This window comes from Poecile atricapillus, chromosome 1, assembly GCF_030490865.1.
Source record: "Poecile atricapillus isolate bPoeAtr1 chromosome 1, bPoeAtr1.hap1, whole genome shotgun sequence".
Lineage (NCBI taxonomy): Eukaryota > Metazoa > Chordata > Aves > Passeriformes > Paridae > Poecile > Poecile atricapillus.
The window spans coordinates 130,189,611-130,208,898 of record NC_081249.1 but is presented as its reverse complement, the minus strand read 5'-3'; the positions used below and the strand labels follow the sequence as shown (position 1 = coordinate 130,208,898).

At 42.5% G+C, this 19,288-nt stretch overlaps 1 protein-coding gene across 7 annotated transcripts in view; it reads right to left on the bottom strand.

Annotated features, from left to right (window-relative positions):
• The window catches only part of ANO5 (anoctamin 5), a 67,516-nt gene that overhangs the window by 8,774 nt on the left and 39,454 nt on the right, over positions 1-19,288 (bottom strand). For all 7 annotated transcript variants that reach the window (XM_058847016.1, XM_058847024.1, XM_058847037.1 and 4 more), the window contains 8 exons: positions 19,009-19,114; positions 18,859-18,919; positions 10,846-10,997; positions 7,768-7,842; positions 6,152-6,374; positions 3,588-3,757; positions 2,898-2,995; positions 125-255 (listed from right to left, as the gene is read on the bottom strand). In XM_058847016.1, the coding sequence (XP_058702999.1) occupies positions 125-255; positions 2,898-2,995; positions 3,588-3,757; positions 6,152-6,374; positions 7,768-7,842; positions 10,846-10,997; positions 18,859-18,919; positions 19,009-19,114 (1,016 nt within the window). The remainder of the gene's footprint in view (positions 1-124; positions 256-2,897; positions 2,996-3,587; positions 3,758-6,151; positions 6,375-7,767; positions 7,843-10,845; positions 10,998-18,858; positions 18,920-19,008; positions 19,115-19,288) is intronic.

Sequence of the window (19,288 nt, the reverse complement as noted above, 5' to 3'; positions counted from 1 at the left end):
AGTCCTCTTATGCACATGAAACTGGTGGCATCAACCCACAACAATTAATCGAGAAAATGTTCTTTTGAAAGTGTCAGTACAAGGTGTCCTGTCCTCAATTCCAAATTTGTAATTTTAAACTTACCCATTTCTAAATATTCATAGAACAGGCCTAAGGCTCCAAATGTCTGCAGATCATGGTCTTGCTCCCAGCGACTGTATAAATTTTCGGGATTATTTCTGGCTTTCCGACGACCCCACCAGTTACAAATCCAGCTGTATATCCAGAAAAAAGTTAACAGTGAGAGAAGCAGATCAGATTGGCTCACTTGGTTAGAGCATGGTGCTAATAACACCAAGCTTGTGGGTTTAGTCCCTGTACAGGCCATTCACTGAAGAGCTGAACTTGATCCCTATCGGTTTCTTCCAACTAAGAACATTCTGTGAAAGTCAGAGTCACAGAACTAATTAGGTTGGAAGAGACCTTGAAGATCATAAAGTCCAACCCATGCTCTAATACCTCAACTATACCATGGCAGCAAGTGCCACATCCAGTCTTTTTTTAAACACATCCAGGGACAATGACTCTATCACCTCCCTGGGCAGACCATTCCAGTACTTTATCATTCTTTCCATAATTTTTATTTTTCCTAATATCTAACCTGTATTTCCCTTGCCACCGCTTAAGACTGTGTCTTCTTGTTCTGTCAGTTGCTGCCTGGAGAAAGAGACCAACCCCCACCTGACTACAACCTCCTTTCAGGAAGTTGTAGAGAGTGATAAAGTCACCTCTGAGTCTCCTTTTCTCCAGGCTAAACAACCCCAGCTCCCTCAGTCGTTCCTCACAGGGCTTGTGTTCCAAGCCCCTCACCAGCCTCGTTGCCTCCTCTGGATGCGCTCAAGCGTCTCAATGTCCTTCCTGAACTGAGGGGCCAGAACTGGACACAGCACTCATGGAGCGGCCTCACCAGTGCTGAGTTCAGGGGAAGAATGAGCTCCCTGCTCCTGCTGGCCACACTATTCCTGATACAGACCAGGATGCCATTGGCCTTCTTGGCCACCAGGGCACACTGCTGGCTCATGTTCAGCCATTTCCACCTGGACACTGTCCAGCCACGCTATCCCCAGCCTGTAACCTTGCAGGGGGTTTTTGTGGTCAAAATGCAGGACTCAGCACTTGGACTTGGTAAACTTCATTCCATTGTACTCTGCCCATCCATCCAACTGTTCCAGGTCCCTCTGCAGAGCCCTCCTACCTTCCAGTAGATTGACACATGCTCCTAGCTTAGTGTCATCTGCAAATTTACTAGTGAAAGACTCAATACCCTCATCCACCTCATCAATAAAAATATTGGACAGATCTGGTGCCAGCACAGACCCCTGAGGGACACCACTGGTGACTGGCTGCCAGCTGGATGCAGCACTGCTCACCACCACTCTCTGGGCCTGGCCAGTTCTTAACCTAGCAGACTGCTCCTGTCCAAGCCATGGGCTACCAGCTTTCCCAGGAGTATGCTGTGGAAGACAGTGTCAGAGGCCTTGCTGAAGTCCAAATAGACAACATCCACAGCCTTCCCTGCATCCACCAGGTGGGTCATCTGGTCATATATGGAGATCAGATTGGTCAAACATGACCTACCCCTCCTAAACCCACGCTGACTGGGTCTGATACCCTGGCCAACCTGTAAGTGGTACGTGATGGCACTCAGTATAAACTGCTCCATTACCTTACTGGGTACTGAGGTCAGGCTAACTGGCCTATAATTACCAGGATCCTCCTTCCCACCCTTTTTGTGAATGGGTGTCACATTGGCCAGCTTCCAGTCATCTGGAACCTCACCAGTGAGCCGGGACTCTTGGTAAAGGATGGAGAGCGGCTTCGTAAGCTTATCTGCCAGCTCCCTCATCACCCTGGGATGGATCCCATCTGAGCCCATAGATCTATAAACATCCAAGCAGCTCAGTAGTTCTCTGACTGCCTCCTCCTGGACAACAGGGGGACCACTCTGCTCCCTGACACCATCTACCAACCCAGGACGACAGCTGTCCTGAAGACAAGCTGTCTTCCCACTAAAGACTGAGGCAAAGAAGGCATTAAGCACTTCTGCTTTCTCCTCATCTTCAGTTACTAAGTTCCCTCCTGCATCCAATAGAGAACAAAGGATGGTCTCACCCTTCCTTTTACCATTAATATACTAGTAAAAAAATTTTTTATTATCTTTTGCAGATATTGCCTGATAAAGTTTGAACATTGGCTTCCCTAATTAGTTTCCTACATTCCCTAGCAGCTCTCTTAAATATTTCCTGAGAGACCCGACTCTCCTTCCAAACATGATACATCCTCTTTTTATTTCTAAGTTCCTTCAAAACCTTGTTGCCCACCCAGGCTGGACGTTTGCCTCATCAACTCATCTTTTGGCATACAGGGACAGTCTGTTCCTGTGCCCTCAAGATCTCTGTTTTGAAGCACGCCCACCTTTCCTGAACTCCTTTGTTTTTAAGGGCTGCTTCCCAAAGACTGCTCTGAATAAGTTGCCTAAATAGGCCAAAGTCTGCCCTCCTGAAGTCCAGTGTAGAAGTCTTTCTGATGTTCCTCTTGATTTCACCAAATATCAAGAATTCTACAATTTCATGATCACTGTGCCCCAAGTGGCCTCCAAACACCACATCTCCCACCAGCCCATGTCTATTTGCAAATAGGTCTAACATAGTCCCTCCCCTTTTCTGAGCAAGCTCCTTAATAAAACATGCATATAAGCATGGCTTTCACAAAAGAGGCTGAAAGCATTTATGAAATGAGTGTGTCAGAATTTGTGCTTAATTTACAGAATTCTTCTTATCTTCTTCATATGGCAATCACTCCTCCCAAGAATTTCTCTAACTATAAGATGGCCACCTCAGTGCCACAGAGAACTTACGGAACAATAGCCTCTTGGATATTTCCCCAGATCTGTTTGCCAGCCATGACTATGGTGAGCTGTGTCGTCAGTTCTATCAAACAGCCTGCAGGATCACACTGGTGGAGACAAACTGAGTATTAATGGGCATGAATAATGGGTATCACCCAGACAAACTATATTCTACTACTATATAAATGCAAGAAAGGAGATCTTAAAACTTATAAGAACAATATTTAATTTCCACATGGATTGCCAGATAAGCCACTCTCTCAGGAAGGCTGTTACAGAAGTGCTTTAAATGTTTCAAGTGTGAGACAAAACACACACCAAAATGTATCAACCATATGAAGACAGAGTAATTCAGAGATGCTTCAGCAGGGCCTGTGTGCACCCCTCAGCCCCAGCAAGGTGAATCTTTTGCACTCAGTGAGCTCTCAGTACCAGATTTTTTTTATGATCCATGGTGAAACCCACTGGTACTTCAGGAGAACTGGGACCAATAAAAGCTTTATGATTTTTCACTCTTGTGACTGACAGATTTTCACTGCTGGTGTTTCCCTGACTAGAAAGAGCAGGAAGAGTTATTGGAAGCCCCAGCATCAGCTTCAGGACAGCTGAAGTCCAGCTCAGTTTAGACCAAGCCTCCAGTTGGAAATTTACGACTGTGCGGATTGAAGGAACAATCCACCTTAATTAAGAAAATCTTACCTCTTCATTTCGCCAGCGATTAAACATGTATGTGTAGCCACCTGGGTAACCAACAAACTTCCCTTTGAAGAAGGCCACGTAGAAGCAAGATGAATAGTAGTTGACAAACTGGAACAAAAACATTTTCATAGTGAGCCTGTTCTCATACTCCATATGAGTTCTGGGGATCTCTGTGAAACCAGAAAACAATAATTTTATGTTCCTTTATTCTCTTTAAAGGGCAGATTCACAAATATTCATCATGCCTTAAAAGAAAAAAAAAAAAAGATGATTTTTTTTTTTTAAAAGATTTCAGCAGATGGAGTTCTTACTTTCAGACACCCTACCCGTACTTTACAATACAATGTTTGATGCAGCCAGGCAAAGAAAATTCATATTTAAAACTTCTATACAATTTAATTTCCCCTTCTATGTCCTGTTCATTAGCATTTGTCCATCTCCAAATGTTACACTATTTTAGGACAGCTGAGATGAATCTCAAACAGTAACTAGAAGGATCTCCTGTAGTATGAAAATTTCACTATTGGCAACACACAATTATTTTTTTCTTTGTGATAGAGAAGTATATTACAGTATTTTTTTTCCCCAACATACTGTATGTGCATGTCATTAAAATCAACAGAAACTGCATGGTCCATGTGCCTCTGAAAGACGAGGCTAAGGTTCATAATGGGAAGAAGAATAGGGGACGGTATGGGCATCTTGGAGTTACTGTACATCACCAAAACCTTGGCTTAGGATTTTGCTGCCTTTTGCTGCTCATTGTCTACCACATTTATATTTTTGAAGGCAGCAGGAAGCTCTAAGCATAGTATTATCAAATGTCCTGTTAAATGATAACATATAACCAATTCAAGTTGGGAAGCAGCATAAGAAAAAACACTACAGACATTCAAGTCCCTCTCTGTTGGTCAGGACCTTGGCAGATGTGTTAAACTCATTTGCCTTATTGTAAAATTGTTTCATATAGCTGAGTAAACTGATGTTTCCAAGCTTGGTGTAAGTTTGCATGCCAGAAGAACATGAGGTATTTAATGGGAATCTGACATCTGAGTGTAGGACAGAGGAGAGAGCACTCAGGTAAGGCAGTCTGCCTAGCTTGCAGCTCCCTAAAGTATTTTTATTTTCAGTGAGCTGTTAAAATACTGATGTGAGGCAAACACAGGCAGGTTATATCTGCTTGTCTGAACACCAAATCTGGCCTAACCATTTCAAGGAGTTCAAGAGTGAAAAAGTCTGGGCAGACACTCCTGACAGCCTGGGCCAGGCATAGCCACCTCGGCCACCTGAGGAGGGCAGCAGTTCCCCCCACACCAGTGAACTGTTACACTCCCCCTGTAACCCACAGCCCCAGGTAGTGCTGCCACTTGAGAAATTAATCATCCACACTTGCAAATCAGCAAAATAACACTGCTGAGCCTTCACGCTTGTAATTCTTGCTCCTCAAAAAAGAAAGATTTAAAAAAAATATGATTTTCTGTTTGTTTCTGTGCTTGTAAGGGGCAATTTTAGTTACTAATTCTTCTGTTTCAGTTTGGTCTGATTCAGCCAAGAGAGATAAGCAATACAGATATGAGAGATAGTCCATGATAAATCAAAATAAACCAAATGTAACATCCATGTAAGTTTCTGCAAGGAACACCTTTCAACTCTTGACTCGACTTGCAAGATCTCACAAAAAAAAGATCAACCAACACTTTTTATGACAAGTACACAAACTGCAAGTACCTAATACTTTCAGTTCCCCAAGTTCCCCAAGCTGAATATATTCTGCAATTATGTTTTTCTATAAAACACCTTCAGGGACTTCTAGCTCTAAATCATTAGGGACAAATAAAATTAAATAAAATTGAAAAAAAAATATGTAAGAAGGCCTCTCAAGAGTGATATTTTCAGCATGCAAGCAGAAGTCAAACATTAAATACACTACAAAAGTAGTCACTCTTTCTGGGCCTCATCTCTGGTGCAAGGGTTCTGTTATCAATGGCTACTGCCACGATAACACATCTTGGCCACAGATTCTCATCCTGCTCAACCTCTGCCTTCCATCTTTGTAACTCCAAATCTGTACAGCCAGAGCTAAAAGAAACAATGCTCAGATAAAAATGGAAAATGTACTGTCCCATCCCATCTTTTCCCCCAGGCTAAGGGTCATGACTATTTAGTCTTTTTTGCTTGTAAAGATAGCTGTGATTTATTTTTTCAAATATATTTACAGGATTTCTAATTGAAAGACTACTAGTTCAAGACAGCCTGATCTTGCTTGATCAGCAAGATGATCAGCAAGATGACTCAAGATGATTTTTAACTATGTTCAGGTCTGTGATTTTCTCTGTAGACTAGTTCTAATATAAACAAGAATTATATGATGAGACACTAGGTTATGAGAATGACTGAAATGCAGGGGAAAAGTTCAGTATGGCCGTAGATACACCTGAGTCATTGCTGTAAGCTACTGAGCTCCTACTGTGCCTGAGTTGAGAACGGCACAGAATACTTTGATGGTGTTCAATGGAATCTTCAATGATTCCTTCCAAGTTTTGCCTTCAAGTACCCCTGCTTACCCATATCAGTAATCCAGATGGCTATTCTCTCATAGAAGAAATTCAGTATCATGATGATGACAAAATTGAGGCAGGAGGCTGTGACTGAAGTTGCCAGCTGAGGGGTCAGTAAGCCACTGATGGGCTGCAGTGTCTGAGTGTTCTCCATGAGGCTGGCGAACGCAGCATACACTGCAAGGCGATACACAATCACAGCTATCATGCTGGCTATGATCAAGGACACCTGAGGAAAGGAGGGAGATTTGAAATTCACTTGCAGCTTAGTATAGCTATACACTATAGCTGTATGCACGCAGCTTTAAAAACAAGATATAAACCATCATGCTTTATATTTTTAAAATTTTATTCTTTGTGGGTACGAGTTCAGCACCACGGAAATGGAAAGCAGGCAGGCAAAGTAATTTGTTACATTATATACACTAAAACCAACAAAATTATTTTGTTACCATAAGAAAAGCTGACAATCTAATACGGATATCTGAGAAAGTGCAGAAGAGTATAGACAGGAGATGGAAAGGACAAGTTAGATTAAACTGTCTGCTCTGAAACTCACTCTTCATTCATGTGAATTCTTTTTTCTGTTGGCCTTTACTACAATTTTTTCAGTATAACCGTTAACATTAAATAAGTCACAGAGAAAGTTATCCCCATGCCAAAATGTCCAAACAAATTGTTGGAGTCTGAGACACAGAGTGTGTGCCCTTATCTCTGATGCCTGGCTCTGATATCCAAAAGAACCCTGAATATCATATAGCATGAAATTTATGGGCACGTTTTCATGGTGTTACATGAAAACAACTGTTAAAGTTAGATAGAAAAGCTAAAAGTGTGAGTGTGTAGATTAGAGAGTTTTCTTAAGTCACTGGGTGAAAAAGTTAATTTAGAGTTTAAACTAGTTTAGAAAGCAGAATACAAGATGGAGGATTTAGGGTGTGGTCTCTTTTCCTTCTTCTTTCTTCTCCATGTTCTTCTTCTAGAGGTTTTTGGGTAATAGTAACTGATTGGATAGAAAATGCCGCAATGCAGCACGCAGATGATGGGTCACTGGGTCATAAAGAAAAATAATATACGTGTCTATTGTTAATTGGATAAAAGTAGGTATAAAGATGAAACAGCTGTGTGGTTTGGGGCCATTTTGTGCCTTCAAAACCAAAGTTTTTTAAACTTGAGCAAAAAGTCTGGAAAAGTCTGCCAAGTTTTGTGATAACATCCTAATAAACACGAGAAACAAGATCCTAACGAGCTTTGGAGTTTTCTTCCTGACCCAGAGAACTGAGATAAATGGAACTCCCCATGAAGAAGTATTCTGAAGATCAGCTCAGAAGAGACTGAGAAATCCAGGTGTGAGAAGTGCAGGAGAAGTGCAGAATAGGTGCAGCAGAATTAAAAAACAGATTGAAAAAGTTACACAAATTATTAATTAATGACAGATTTCCAGTGCCTTATTTAAAAAAAAAATCAGAATTTATGTGCACCTTAAATGACAGCATGAAATCTGCAGAACAGTAATAAAAGCATGTGTTAACATCATGGTTAAAACCAATTTATGTTAATGTGATGATTAGTAATGGTCAGCATCTCTGATATATGCTAAAATGATTCAAAAACATGCTCACCCAGAACAACACTGTAGCTCCTGAGATGCAGAATCGCACAGCCTGGCTAGTTAAAGGCAAATAAGGCTCCATCTCCTGAAACAGTCAAAGACAGCACAGTTCATGTTATTCTCACATCTTACTTCAACATGAAGCAGTACACAGAGCTCTCAGCAGCTGTGTGAAAAGTGCTCACATCCAAGGGAAACCATACAGAACCCTGCCCCTCTCTAATGGCAGACAGGACATAATTTTGAGTGTGCAAGGAGTTGGGGGAGCAGTGCAGGGCAAAAAGTTCAGGGCAGAAGCAGCCATAAAACTGCTATAAGTAAAGACAGTACCTGAAAAGAATGGTTAAAATTTTGCAAAATCAATCAGTAGCTAAAGGAAAAAGACCAGCTTCCTGAGACAAGCAAGCCACAGCTATTACCATAATGCTAGGTTAGCTGTCAAACAGCTGAGTCCACAACTGGACTCAAGTTTTATAAACTCTTCATGCCAAGATTCCTTAAATCTTGTCACTTGGATGTGCCAGTCTGCCAGACAGTGCTCTTCTCCACTCCTTCCATTTTATTTGTTTTTTTTTTAGTTGAAGAAATGGCTATGAACATAGCTGCCAAGCTCTGCCACTGCATGAGGCAACTGGGTCTTAGCCATGCCAGTATTCCCAGACAACACATGAGCAATTTTCAAAGTTCATGTAACGTTTTTGTAACTAATTCTAGTTCCTAAAATATCAGAGTACATGTTTTATGAAAGAATCTTCTCTTTAAGAACTAATGCCAGTGGAAGAAGATCTAGTGAAAAATAACCTGAATTTGATAGATCTGTGGGACAAGGCACTGTAGAATGCTTAGACTCCTCTTGAGCAAAGTGGCACTGAGTACTACAAATGGCTGCAATCCCAAATATAATAATAGGCAGTAATGTGCAATGACAGAGCCTAAGTTTGAATCGAATGCTTCATTATTTATGTAAAGTAGAATTACATTGTGATCATTAAACTCAGATTTTAGCAATGATCTAATTAGACAGTTTAGCATCATGAACAAGTATGTCACTGATAGCCTCAAGATCAGCAATTTCAGTTTCAGTACACTTAGAACTCTGAATCATGAATAATGATGAAATAATTTTCTGAGTGAAGCAAAACCAGCTGTGGGACATAAGAAAGTCATTGTCCTCTACCCACATAACCTTATTGGTTACTGCAGAATTAAGTTATTTGAAAGCACTGGCCTTTCACATGTTCAGTATAGCACATGCTCTAACAGAAGGAAATACTATTACCCGTACAAGTTAGCTTACAATTGGGTACTGATAAGGATCACTGATAAACCCTGCTGCAAAAAAACTTCTAAAAACCCCCGAGACAGTAAATTAAATTGTCATAAAATAAAGGCTTGTATAGTCATTGAATTTTTATGGCAATTTTTAATGCATACTTAGAAAGTACAGAGGAGTGCAGTATCTCACACTGAGGTAAGAGAAGCGTATTACAGTCCATTTCTACTTCCTAAATGAAGTTCACAAAACCCTATCTCACCTATGCGATCTGGATTAATTCGGAGAGAGAACAATCTTCTCCCTCAGGACAGATATACAAGCATACCTAAGCCTTTGGCTGTGCTCTGGTATAGCTGATTCACCTCACCAGGATAAAGGTTTTGGTCCATTCTGTACACAACCACTGCTAACCAGTCAGCCCACTATTGCACTGTCCTAACATGATCACCCTCTCTCTCAGAGCACACAAATGCCAGCACCTGCCTGCTGGACAAAGCTCCCCCGGCTCTTTCCCTCAGCTGCAGCACTAACACAGCAGTCTGGCAGGGTTTGGGCCCTGTGCAGCCATGGAAGGGGGGGTTTGAGCCTAAGCATACACAGGGATGCAAACCAGCAAATAATACATAACTGGCAGGCATGTGCTTTCAGTTAGTAGAGCTAACTAATGAAAATTGATTTACCTGAACCTGCTCTCCTGAACATGCAGAAATTAATGCTTCAGCAGAGCTACACTCTTGTCACTGTTGGACACAAAATGATTTACACAGATGCAGCTTGAAGTGTGATGAAAGAAGAAGGAAGTTTATTTTGTTCTTTCAGTATTTATAGGTTTTCAACAACGACCAGGGATTGGATAGTCAGGTTACCACCTTCCCAGCCACACTGGCTGTGAGAGACGTCCATCAAAAGGCATATATTTAATGGAATGTATAAACACCTATGTTTATAGTTACTTTCCTGGGAAAGTAGCTAAAAATTATGAAAACAATATCAAAAGGCTTGATTCGCAGGGCGACACACTCTTAAACATAGTGTACTGCTATCAAAGAGTTCTGTGCGAGGTACACAGCAACGTATAACAGCAGAATTAATGCAGTGTATGGAAGGGGAAAAACTCTCATGAAAAATAAGTATATGTATTTCCTAATGATTAAGAAGACAAGCCCTGAAAGACAGGGCTAGTGTTTACAGAATAAAGACTCTTATGTTCTGGCTAAGTTTCTATTTCTTTCTTAAAGATTGTGTTATCTAACTTCTAACTAGGATTAGCGACAATAAGCTCTTTATATGCAATTCTATGAAAGGGAAAAGATGATTTTAAAATACATCAAATGGGCTGGTAGATGTGCTGGAATGCAACCAGCTGATCCCAAAATTTGTCAAATAACTCCTACCTAAAATAATTTTAAATGAAAACAACTAATATCAGTTATTTATATAGAGTATGTAACAGAGTCAAGTAGGGTCACTAATTGCATCTCAATCACATTTCAGAGAAAGGACTTCGGCAACTTTCACTCCTCTGGTGGTCCCCAAAGTGGTTGTGTATCAGAAACAAAACCACAGCTAGACCAACTTATCACTTTAGATCATGATGCTTCTTCATATGTTGTGTAGGGATAAGAAAGGATGGTTTTAAAGCCATGAAAGTTTCAGTTACTGCTACCCTGAATTGTGAAAGATGCTGTAAAAAAACAGGTAAAAGCCATAAACTTTGCCCTTATTTTTCTGATCTAATATATCAACTTCCTTATTATGAAACTTTCATCATACAACTGAATTTGCACACACGTCAATGCAGCATGTTCATACCTGAGTTATGGGATTCCTCTTCTTTTGGGTACATTTTGCTTCATACTCAGGCCTCAGCTGAAGCTGTTGCTGTTCCTCTTCAAAATCAACCAAATCCCATTCATATTTCAGTCTTGCTTGCCGCCTTTTCCAAAACTCCAAGAAAAGCGTAACTACAATTTACAAAGGTTAAAATAGAGCCAAGGAAGAAGAGAACAAGTTCATGAACCAAGTTAAACATCTGCACTGGCTTCTTTTCTGTGGTTTATTATTTATCCTTTCAGTGTGACTCACTGATTTTTACTGACTACCTACTACAGTTCACAAATAAGATCACAATATGGATCCAGTGATTTACTGGCAAATTGAATTCCAGAAGTGGATGACAAGGAAGATGCCAAGACAAGATATGGGTATTTCCATGGTTATGGTCACCATGCTCAATTAACTACTCTGTGTATGCAAAAAGCAACACAGAATTAAGAAAAGAACTTGATAATTCCACAAATTGCTGTGTATAAACCTATAACACATAAATAACTATTATAACAAATACACAGAACAGCTTTCAAAAAATATGTTAAAATATATCTGTTGATTTTTGATGCTTGTTTGATATCATGGTGTCCTAGGGTGACTTTATGATGCTGAATTGTATCCCCATTTGTCTGTTTAGCCCAGAAATAAGTTTTGTGCCTTTGAAACTAGATCTGAGAGCAGAAGGGGGGAGAAGGAGAAGGGGTTGAATGTCTGAGGCAGCTGTATTCAAAAACAGAGATAAGAGCTTCACCATTCTCTTTCTCCCGGTATATACTGTCAGTAGCACGGACAGGGAGCAGGAGAGAGCTCTCCTTTGCTTTTAGTTATTCTTTTTTTTAGCTAGCTGAGGCAGAAAAGTTTCCCAGACTGTGGCTTTTCTTTTTCCTGGAACTGTTCAAGCCCACTCTGGACTGAAAACCCAGGAAAACACTGGGAGCTCACACCTATGGCCCACTGGGGCCCAGGACACAGCATTTTCCAGTGCAGGAGGGACTGATAAGAGACTGAGCGAGCCGAGTTATACTCCATGAGAAGGACTTTCTGAATCTGCCATCTCTTCAGAACAACAAGAGGTTCCATTGCTAAATATTATTAATTTTTCCATGTTTGTGAGTATTTTGCTTGTTAAATTAATGTTTTTCCACTTTTCTCAAAGAAGATTTATGTCTCCTGAACTGATGGGGAGGGAGGCCACTTGAACTTGTTTTCTAGAAGAACCACTTTGGAGGTTTCCTCCCAAATTTGGAGGAAAAAAATCAGGACACATGGTCATTTTAAAGACAGTGAACATCTGATGATTTTCATATGATCAAGAGTTGGGCTGGCCGAGAGAGAACTGATTTCATATATAAACAACTATAAAATTTATAATATTATATAACAGTTTTAGAGCCCTTTATTAAACTACTTTAAAATTTTAAAACATTTTGTAATCTGATCTTATTTGAACTGGGGAAGTTTTATGGTTTAGACAAACAGAGGAAACCTTATCTTCTGCAGTTCTAAACTCTTTGGCTGGTACTTCCTGAATGACTAATCCATGACATGCAAACACTAGTTCTTAGAAACCAAGAAAAGTTTAATAAAACAGCCATACAACAATAACCTTATTAGATCTAAAAAAATAATTCTGTATGAAAGAAGTGAGTGGTTATATCCTCTGATAAAAAATACACAGGTTTCCTATTAGCACACAAGAATCTTTGTGAGTTAATGAAATATCTATAAACAAGTAGAAGATTTAATTATGACATTTCATACAAACAGTATGAAACAAGAAAACTGTATTTAAGAAAATAAGAAACAATAACTATGCTATCCTGAATTTATAAACCTTCATAGAGTTGAAGAAAAGAACACATATTCAACACAATGTTCTTAGATATCTGGAGAAGTATGTAAGATTATAGAGGCCAGAAATCCACCTATTTCTACATCAGCAAAGCATACTACAATGTATGAATTTCACTGGAGTAGAATTTCCTCATCCCAAAAGTACAGCTAATACAGTGGCAGTGGTGGACCACCATCCATCGAGTGAAAGGAGACAAAGCTCCCCACTCCCTCACTGGGACACTGACGATGTGCAGGGCTGAGCAGAGAGGACTCTCACATGGCCTGCATAAGGTTGGACCCCTCTGGTCACTAAGGAAAGAATCAAATTTTAGCAGTAACAAGTATACAATGCTTATGATATTCTTATGGTATCCTGTGGACATGATTTTCTGAACCTGAGAGAATTTTCAAGCTCTCAGATACTGACTGTTCCCAAGGGAAAGTCTTGGGAACCCATTCTTGCTCAAGGATTATTTGTGTAAATAAGGAATTACTTTCCCAAAACAAGATACAGATGTTCTGAGCATGTTTTTTCTCTCTTATCCCACCAATGGGATGAGAGGAGTCTTGTTCCTTCTACCAATCAGGGTGAACTGATCAGAGAAGCTTATAAAAGGGTTGTCAAGACCCCGCAATAAAGGTTTTTTGCCTCAAGAAAGCAGCTGTGTGTGTGACTGATTTCTGGGGACCCTCGCTCAATATTTCATGTCCTCTAGCGACATCTAGTGGCCTGAAACATGGGAGTCGGCATCGAAATCACGCAGCTGCGGGAAGGTAATACCTTCTTTTTCCTCCCCCCACCCGCCCGGGGATTCTGAGTTTTTTCAGTCCAGACTGTGGGTTTTTTGCCTGTCATTTTTTCCTTTTGCTGGAGACTCCTCCCAGTGAGCTGACAGCATGCTGATCGCTGCTCTAGCCCCAGAGGATGAGATTGTCCTGGATATGTGGTTTGACATTCTCCACAGGCAGCATCTGGATATTCCTGAAGCAGATATTAATGCTTTGTATTTTTGGGGAAAATAAATGGATTTTTTCCAACTGCCACTCATGCACTGCTGAAAGATCCTTGGTGGAGCATAGGTGACACCTTGTATCAGCTGGTGCTTACTGGCAATGGTGAAGATGCGAAACTGCTCCTCCCTTGGAAGAAATTCATGTCTATTAGAAGCCGCGAGCTCCAGTGCCTCATCTCACGACGTCTCAGACACAGGCCCTGACGGAGGAGACTGGTATGATCCAGAAGCCGTTCTGCTGGACCGTGACTCACAGGAGATGGCATCAGACTCAGACCAGGACTGCCTAGAGGGGATCTTTTCCCCAGCCCGATCTCTTTGCGACTCTAGCCTGGGGGTGGGTGCCCTTTTGTCCGAGTCCCACGGGACGGGTGACAGGCAGAAAGGGAACACGGGAGATTTAGCTCGCGACAGCCACTCCCCCCCACTCAGCGGGAGTTACCCTGCCCGGGGCTCGGGGAACCGCGGGTTGAAGGAAAACACAGTATCCCCCCTGGCGTTTCCCACGGTGGAGGGAGCAAAGCTGGCTCCCGCTCCGGCTGGCGCAGTTGGAACACTAATTGATTTAATGTCTGAAGGAGATGGGGTCAGCTCTGCACTCACACGGGGGATAGCGCGCGTCCGGCTGCCGCCGCGGCTGCGGCAGCAGGGACCGGTGGGAAGGATTATGCACCCAGGGCTGGGGGAAACACGGCCGGCCCCGGTCCAGCCGTGAAAACTGCAGGAGCTTGGCCGGCAATGCTGCAGTCCCCTGTGGCACCTTGCCGCCCACCCCCCCAGACAGTTCTGATTCAAGGTAAATGAGAAAGACTTGGAGATGGAGGATTGGGAATTCCTTGAAAGGTGTAGGGGAATTGGAGAGACTTCCCTTAATTTTTCAGATTCTGCCAGGAACAGACAGTCTGGTACAGGAGAAGCAAGCTCCAGCTGGGTGTCTGTCTCTGGTCCTGTGACATCTAATGGGCAGGATCACAGAGATGCTGTGACCTCGCAAGGAGGTCTACAGGCTTTTCCTGTGGTAAAGGGAAATCCTCAAACAGGGCTGCCTAACACACCCTATCCACTAAAACTGTGTTGGGCATTAGAGACAAGGTGACACAATATGGCCTGGGATCTCAGGAGGTAATGCACATGATTCACATTCTTAATTCTAAGCCACTGGTACCATATGACATTAGGCACCTCACTCAGATGTTGTTTCAGCGTGTTCAGTTTGAAGTCTTTGAAGCTAATTGGAGTCAGCTGGCTACAAAGGTAGCTGGACGGAATAGTCAGTTGTCTCACCGTGACCCTAGGTATGGGGTTGGAACGGACCTATTGACGGGGATTGGGAATTTTTCTGATCCTGATTTCCAGGTTACATTCCACCTGCAGATGCTAGATCAATGCCAGAAAACAGGCTTTGCAGTTCTGCAGAAAACCATAGAACTATGAGCTCCAAAGCAGAAGTTTGCTACTATAGTCCAAGGGGCTAAGAAGCCGTACATGCAGTTTGTTGAAAAACTCTCTGCATCTGTGGAGAAGCAGGTGGATGAACCTGAATTGAGAAGGCTACTGGTCACACAGCTGGCAAGAAGCAATGCCAGTGATTACTGTATGAGGGTGATAGAGGCTCTCCCAGGTGATCCATCCTTAGCACAGATGGTCCACACTTGTGCTAACATCGGCACCACAGATTGTAAGATGGCTGCCTTGGCTACTGCCTTACGAGTGTCCTCAAAAGGGCCAAAAGGTAAGCAGCAGAAGCAGGTGACAGCACAAGCCACCAAAAAGCAGGGGAAACAGAAGCAGAAAGGGAAAGCTCTCTCATTTCTGTGCACTCGGTGTGGAAAGCCAAACCACTATGCAGAGGCTTGCACAGCAAAGTTTGATGCTAAGGGCCGGCCTTTGCCAGATTCAGGAAATGCAAAGCTGAGCACGTTGGGGAAACGCAAAGCTGAGTGCATTGGGGAAACACGCTTGGACATAAGCTTTTCCCCAGGTCCTGAAGCTGATACAGGCTTGCTCAGCCAGCTCATGGCCAGCACCTGTGGCTCAGCTGGACTTGATGTCTGCACAGCAGCAACAGTAGTCCTGAGCTCTTGCGAAGTGCACAGAGTTCCTCTGGATGCCTATGGACCTCTGTGGGAGGGTAGAAGTGCTCTCCTAATAGGAAGATCGAGTGCTACCCTTCAGGGCATCATTGTGCATCTTGGACTTATTGATGCTGATTATTTGGGACAGATTTGTCCTATGGTTTCCACTCCCACCCCTCCCATCACTATCTATGGATGCTAAATATGAGCAAAAGCAGGGAGCACAGTGCCTGTGGAAAAGCAGGCCGCGTAATTTTTTCAGTCTCGCCTGTGAAAGTGGCCTGGGAAATCATAAGGAGGAATTAAAACAATCCTCAGAGACAGAACACAGCCTTGCAGCCTTGTTTTCTTGCAAGAGAAGGTCAAGGGGTGGTGTACCTCACTGACAATGATGGTAATATGTTAGTTCACTAACCAATAAGAGCTTTACCTTTTTGTACTTTCATGTATCAGTCTATAAAAGGAGATCTGAGGTAATAAACCTCCTCTCCTGTTCAACTCACAAGAGAGTCTGTGTTGTGCTTCTCACTCTTCCCAATAGTGCGACAACTATCCCCGAAAAAACATGCATTGCTCAACTTGTGCCTTTCAAGTCTTCAGTTTCTAGGACTATGGACTGGTGTCGAGGGGATGGTTGCTTTGGATCAACTGGACCACCTCAGATACACTGGGCTGCAACCCTGACCAATAAAAGGCACAGTGGTGTACCCTGTGCCCTCCTGGTGCCACCCCGTCAGAGATCCACCTATGTTGCCATGAAAATTAAACCTTCTGATCTTGTTTTCATAGTTTTAGTTACTTTCCCAGGAAAGTAACTATAAACATAAGTGTTGACACATTCCTTCTAAGAAATGTCTTTGATGGATGTTTCACATAACCAGTGTGATTGGGAAGGTGGTAACTTAGTTATCCAATCCCTGGTCATTGTCAAGAATCTATAAATACTGGAGTCAGAAAATACAGTTACTTCTTTTCCTGTCATACCATTGAGATGTGTCCATGTGAATCATTCCGTGTCCTTTAGCAACACACCTACAAGCTCTGATCGACACGGGTGCCTACATAACCATCCTGTCCTCCTCTGCAGGGCCTCTGCAGTGGCCTCTGGATTCAGTGGAGTCGCCTGTCACAGGATTGGGTGGAACAGCACAGTATTTCAACAGCCAGTGGCCTTTGCAGATCACGAACTCAGAGGGACAATCTGCTATAGTTTGGACTTATGTCACCACAGCTATTGCTAACCTCTGGGGGTGGGATGTACTGACAGCCTGGGACAGATTTTTGAAGGAGGCCACTGTGGTGAAGGGCACACCGTGCCCCACACCTCCTTTACTGGGGCAAGGGGACAAACCCATCTGGGAAATCCAGTGGTCCCTCCAAAAAGAAAATGTAGTCGCTCTTCCAGATTTGGTTCAAGAGCAAGGTACAAGCTATATCAATCTGCCAAGTTCCATAGCAGAAGGTAATGCCAGGGCTGAAAAGTGGGCTAACCTTGCACTAGTAGCACCTCAGCCTGATGTACTAGCACAAGCCAAAGCATTGCATGAATTCTTTCATCAAAACGCACGTACATTGCAAAAGCAGTTTCAGTTGACTCCAACTGAGGCCAGTGACATTGTTAATTCCTGTGATGATCGTCATGCACTTGCTCCGCCTTTACTGGTGGGCATAAACCCTAGGGGTCTCAAGGCCTTGGAAATTTGGCAAACAGATGTTACCCAAATTGCTGAATTCAGCAGGGTGAAGTATTTGCATGTGTCTATTGACACTTCCTTCTCTGCAATGTGGGCTTCTGCTCACACTGAAGAAAAAAACGCGCAATGTCATTGCCCATTGGAGGCAGGGTTTTGCTGTACTAGGAATACCTTCTACTGTGAAAACCGGTAATGGCCCTGCTTACGCCTCACAGAAAGTGCAGCAGTTTATGCAGATGTGGGGTGTTTCACACAAATTCAGCATTCTGCATTCTCCAACTGGCCAAGCCATTGTTGAATGTGCTCATGGTACTCTGAAGCAGGGTTCTTCAAGAACAAAAACAGGGAATGCAGGGTGAAACCCCACAAAGTTGATTGGCAAAAACTCTGTATATGGCAAATCACCTTATGGTGCTGCAGAATTCAAATAACCCTGTCATCTTAAACCATCACCTTTCTTTGCAGGCTTCAGGCGAGATGCATCAGCCCCGAGCAAATGTTCAGGTGCGAAATTTGACCACCAAGCAGTGGGAGGGCCCGTTAAAACTTATCGCTTCAGGTCGTGGGTATGCATGTGTATCCACAGACACTGGGGTACACTGGGTACCTACAAAGCATGTCCATCCTGACCTGCAATCCCAAAGGCAGAACTGAGCTAACAGAAAAACCACAGGCTGTGACCAGGAGGAAGGTCATCAAGTGGAGGAACCTTTGAGTGATGACACAGATGCAGAAGATGAGTGTGGTCACTTGGATGGTCCCTCTATGAGCAGGCATCTTGCTTCTTTTTCTTTTTTTTTTCTTTTTTGATTAAAAAAAGAGAGAGAGATGTGGACATGATTTTCTGAACCTGAGAGAATTTTCAAGCTCTCAGATACTGACTGTTCCCAAGGGAAAGTCTTGGGAACCCATTCTTGCTGAAGGATTATTTGTGTAAATAAGGAATTACTTTCCCAAAACAAGATACAGATGTTCTGAGCATGTTTTTTCTCTCTTATCCCACCAATGGGATGAGAGGGGTCTTGTTCCTTCTACCAATCAGGGTGAACTGATCAGAGAAGCTTATAAAAGGGTTGTCAAGACCCCGCAATAAAGGTTTTTTGCCTCAAGAAAGCAGCTGTGTGTGTGACTGATTTCTGGGGACCCTCGCTCAATATTTTGTGTCCTCTAGCGACAGTATCCAAGATGCCTGCTTGGGTTTTTTAAATCTTAATTCCTCTGTAACTTTATATTATTTTCACTCATTTGTCATTTCTGCATCTGAGGCAGGATATTAAGATGAAGCCATTATTCCCCTTCTTCCCACTTCCAGTGTCCCTCAGCAGCTTTGCCAAGATCTCCTTCCTGCTGAACATAAAACTTAACAAATGTACTCACCCCATATACCCATGAAAATGGCAAAAAAAAGAGTTGCCACGTTGTCAAACAAATGGGAATACTGCAACAGAATACCCAGGAACAGGTCAGTACCAAGACAGTTTTCAGGAGGAACAAAAATGATAAGTGGCTGCAGAACCAAACACAAACCTGTGAGGACTCGCAGGTGGTATTTAGTCTCCAGTATTCACAGTCTCGGTCACAAAGTGGGCACATGATAATCTCTCCTCCAATTGCAGGGTCACAGATTTCTTTGCTAAGGAGGAAAACATTGTAAAGTATCTGTTTCCACAGCATCTTAAATGCTATTATATGAAATTTTATTTAAAAAATAAATAGGAGCTTGATTTGTTCAAAGCTCAATATTTGCAGCTTTACAGCAAAGATGCCACATCTTGTCACAGTCACTGCGGTTAACCACTGGTTGGTT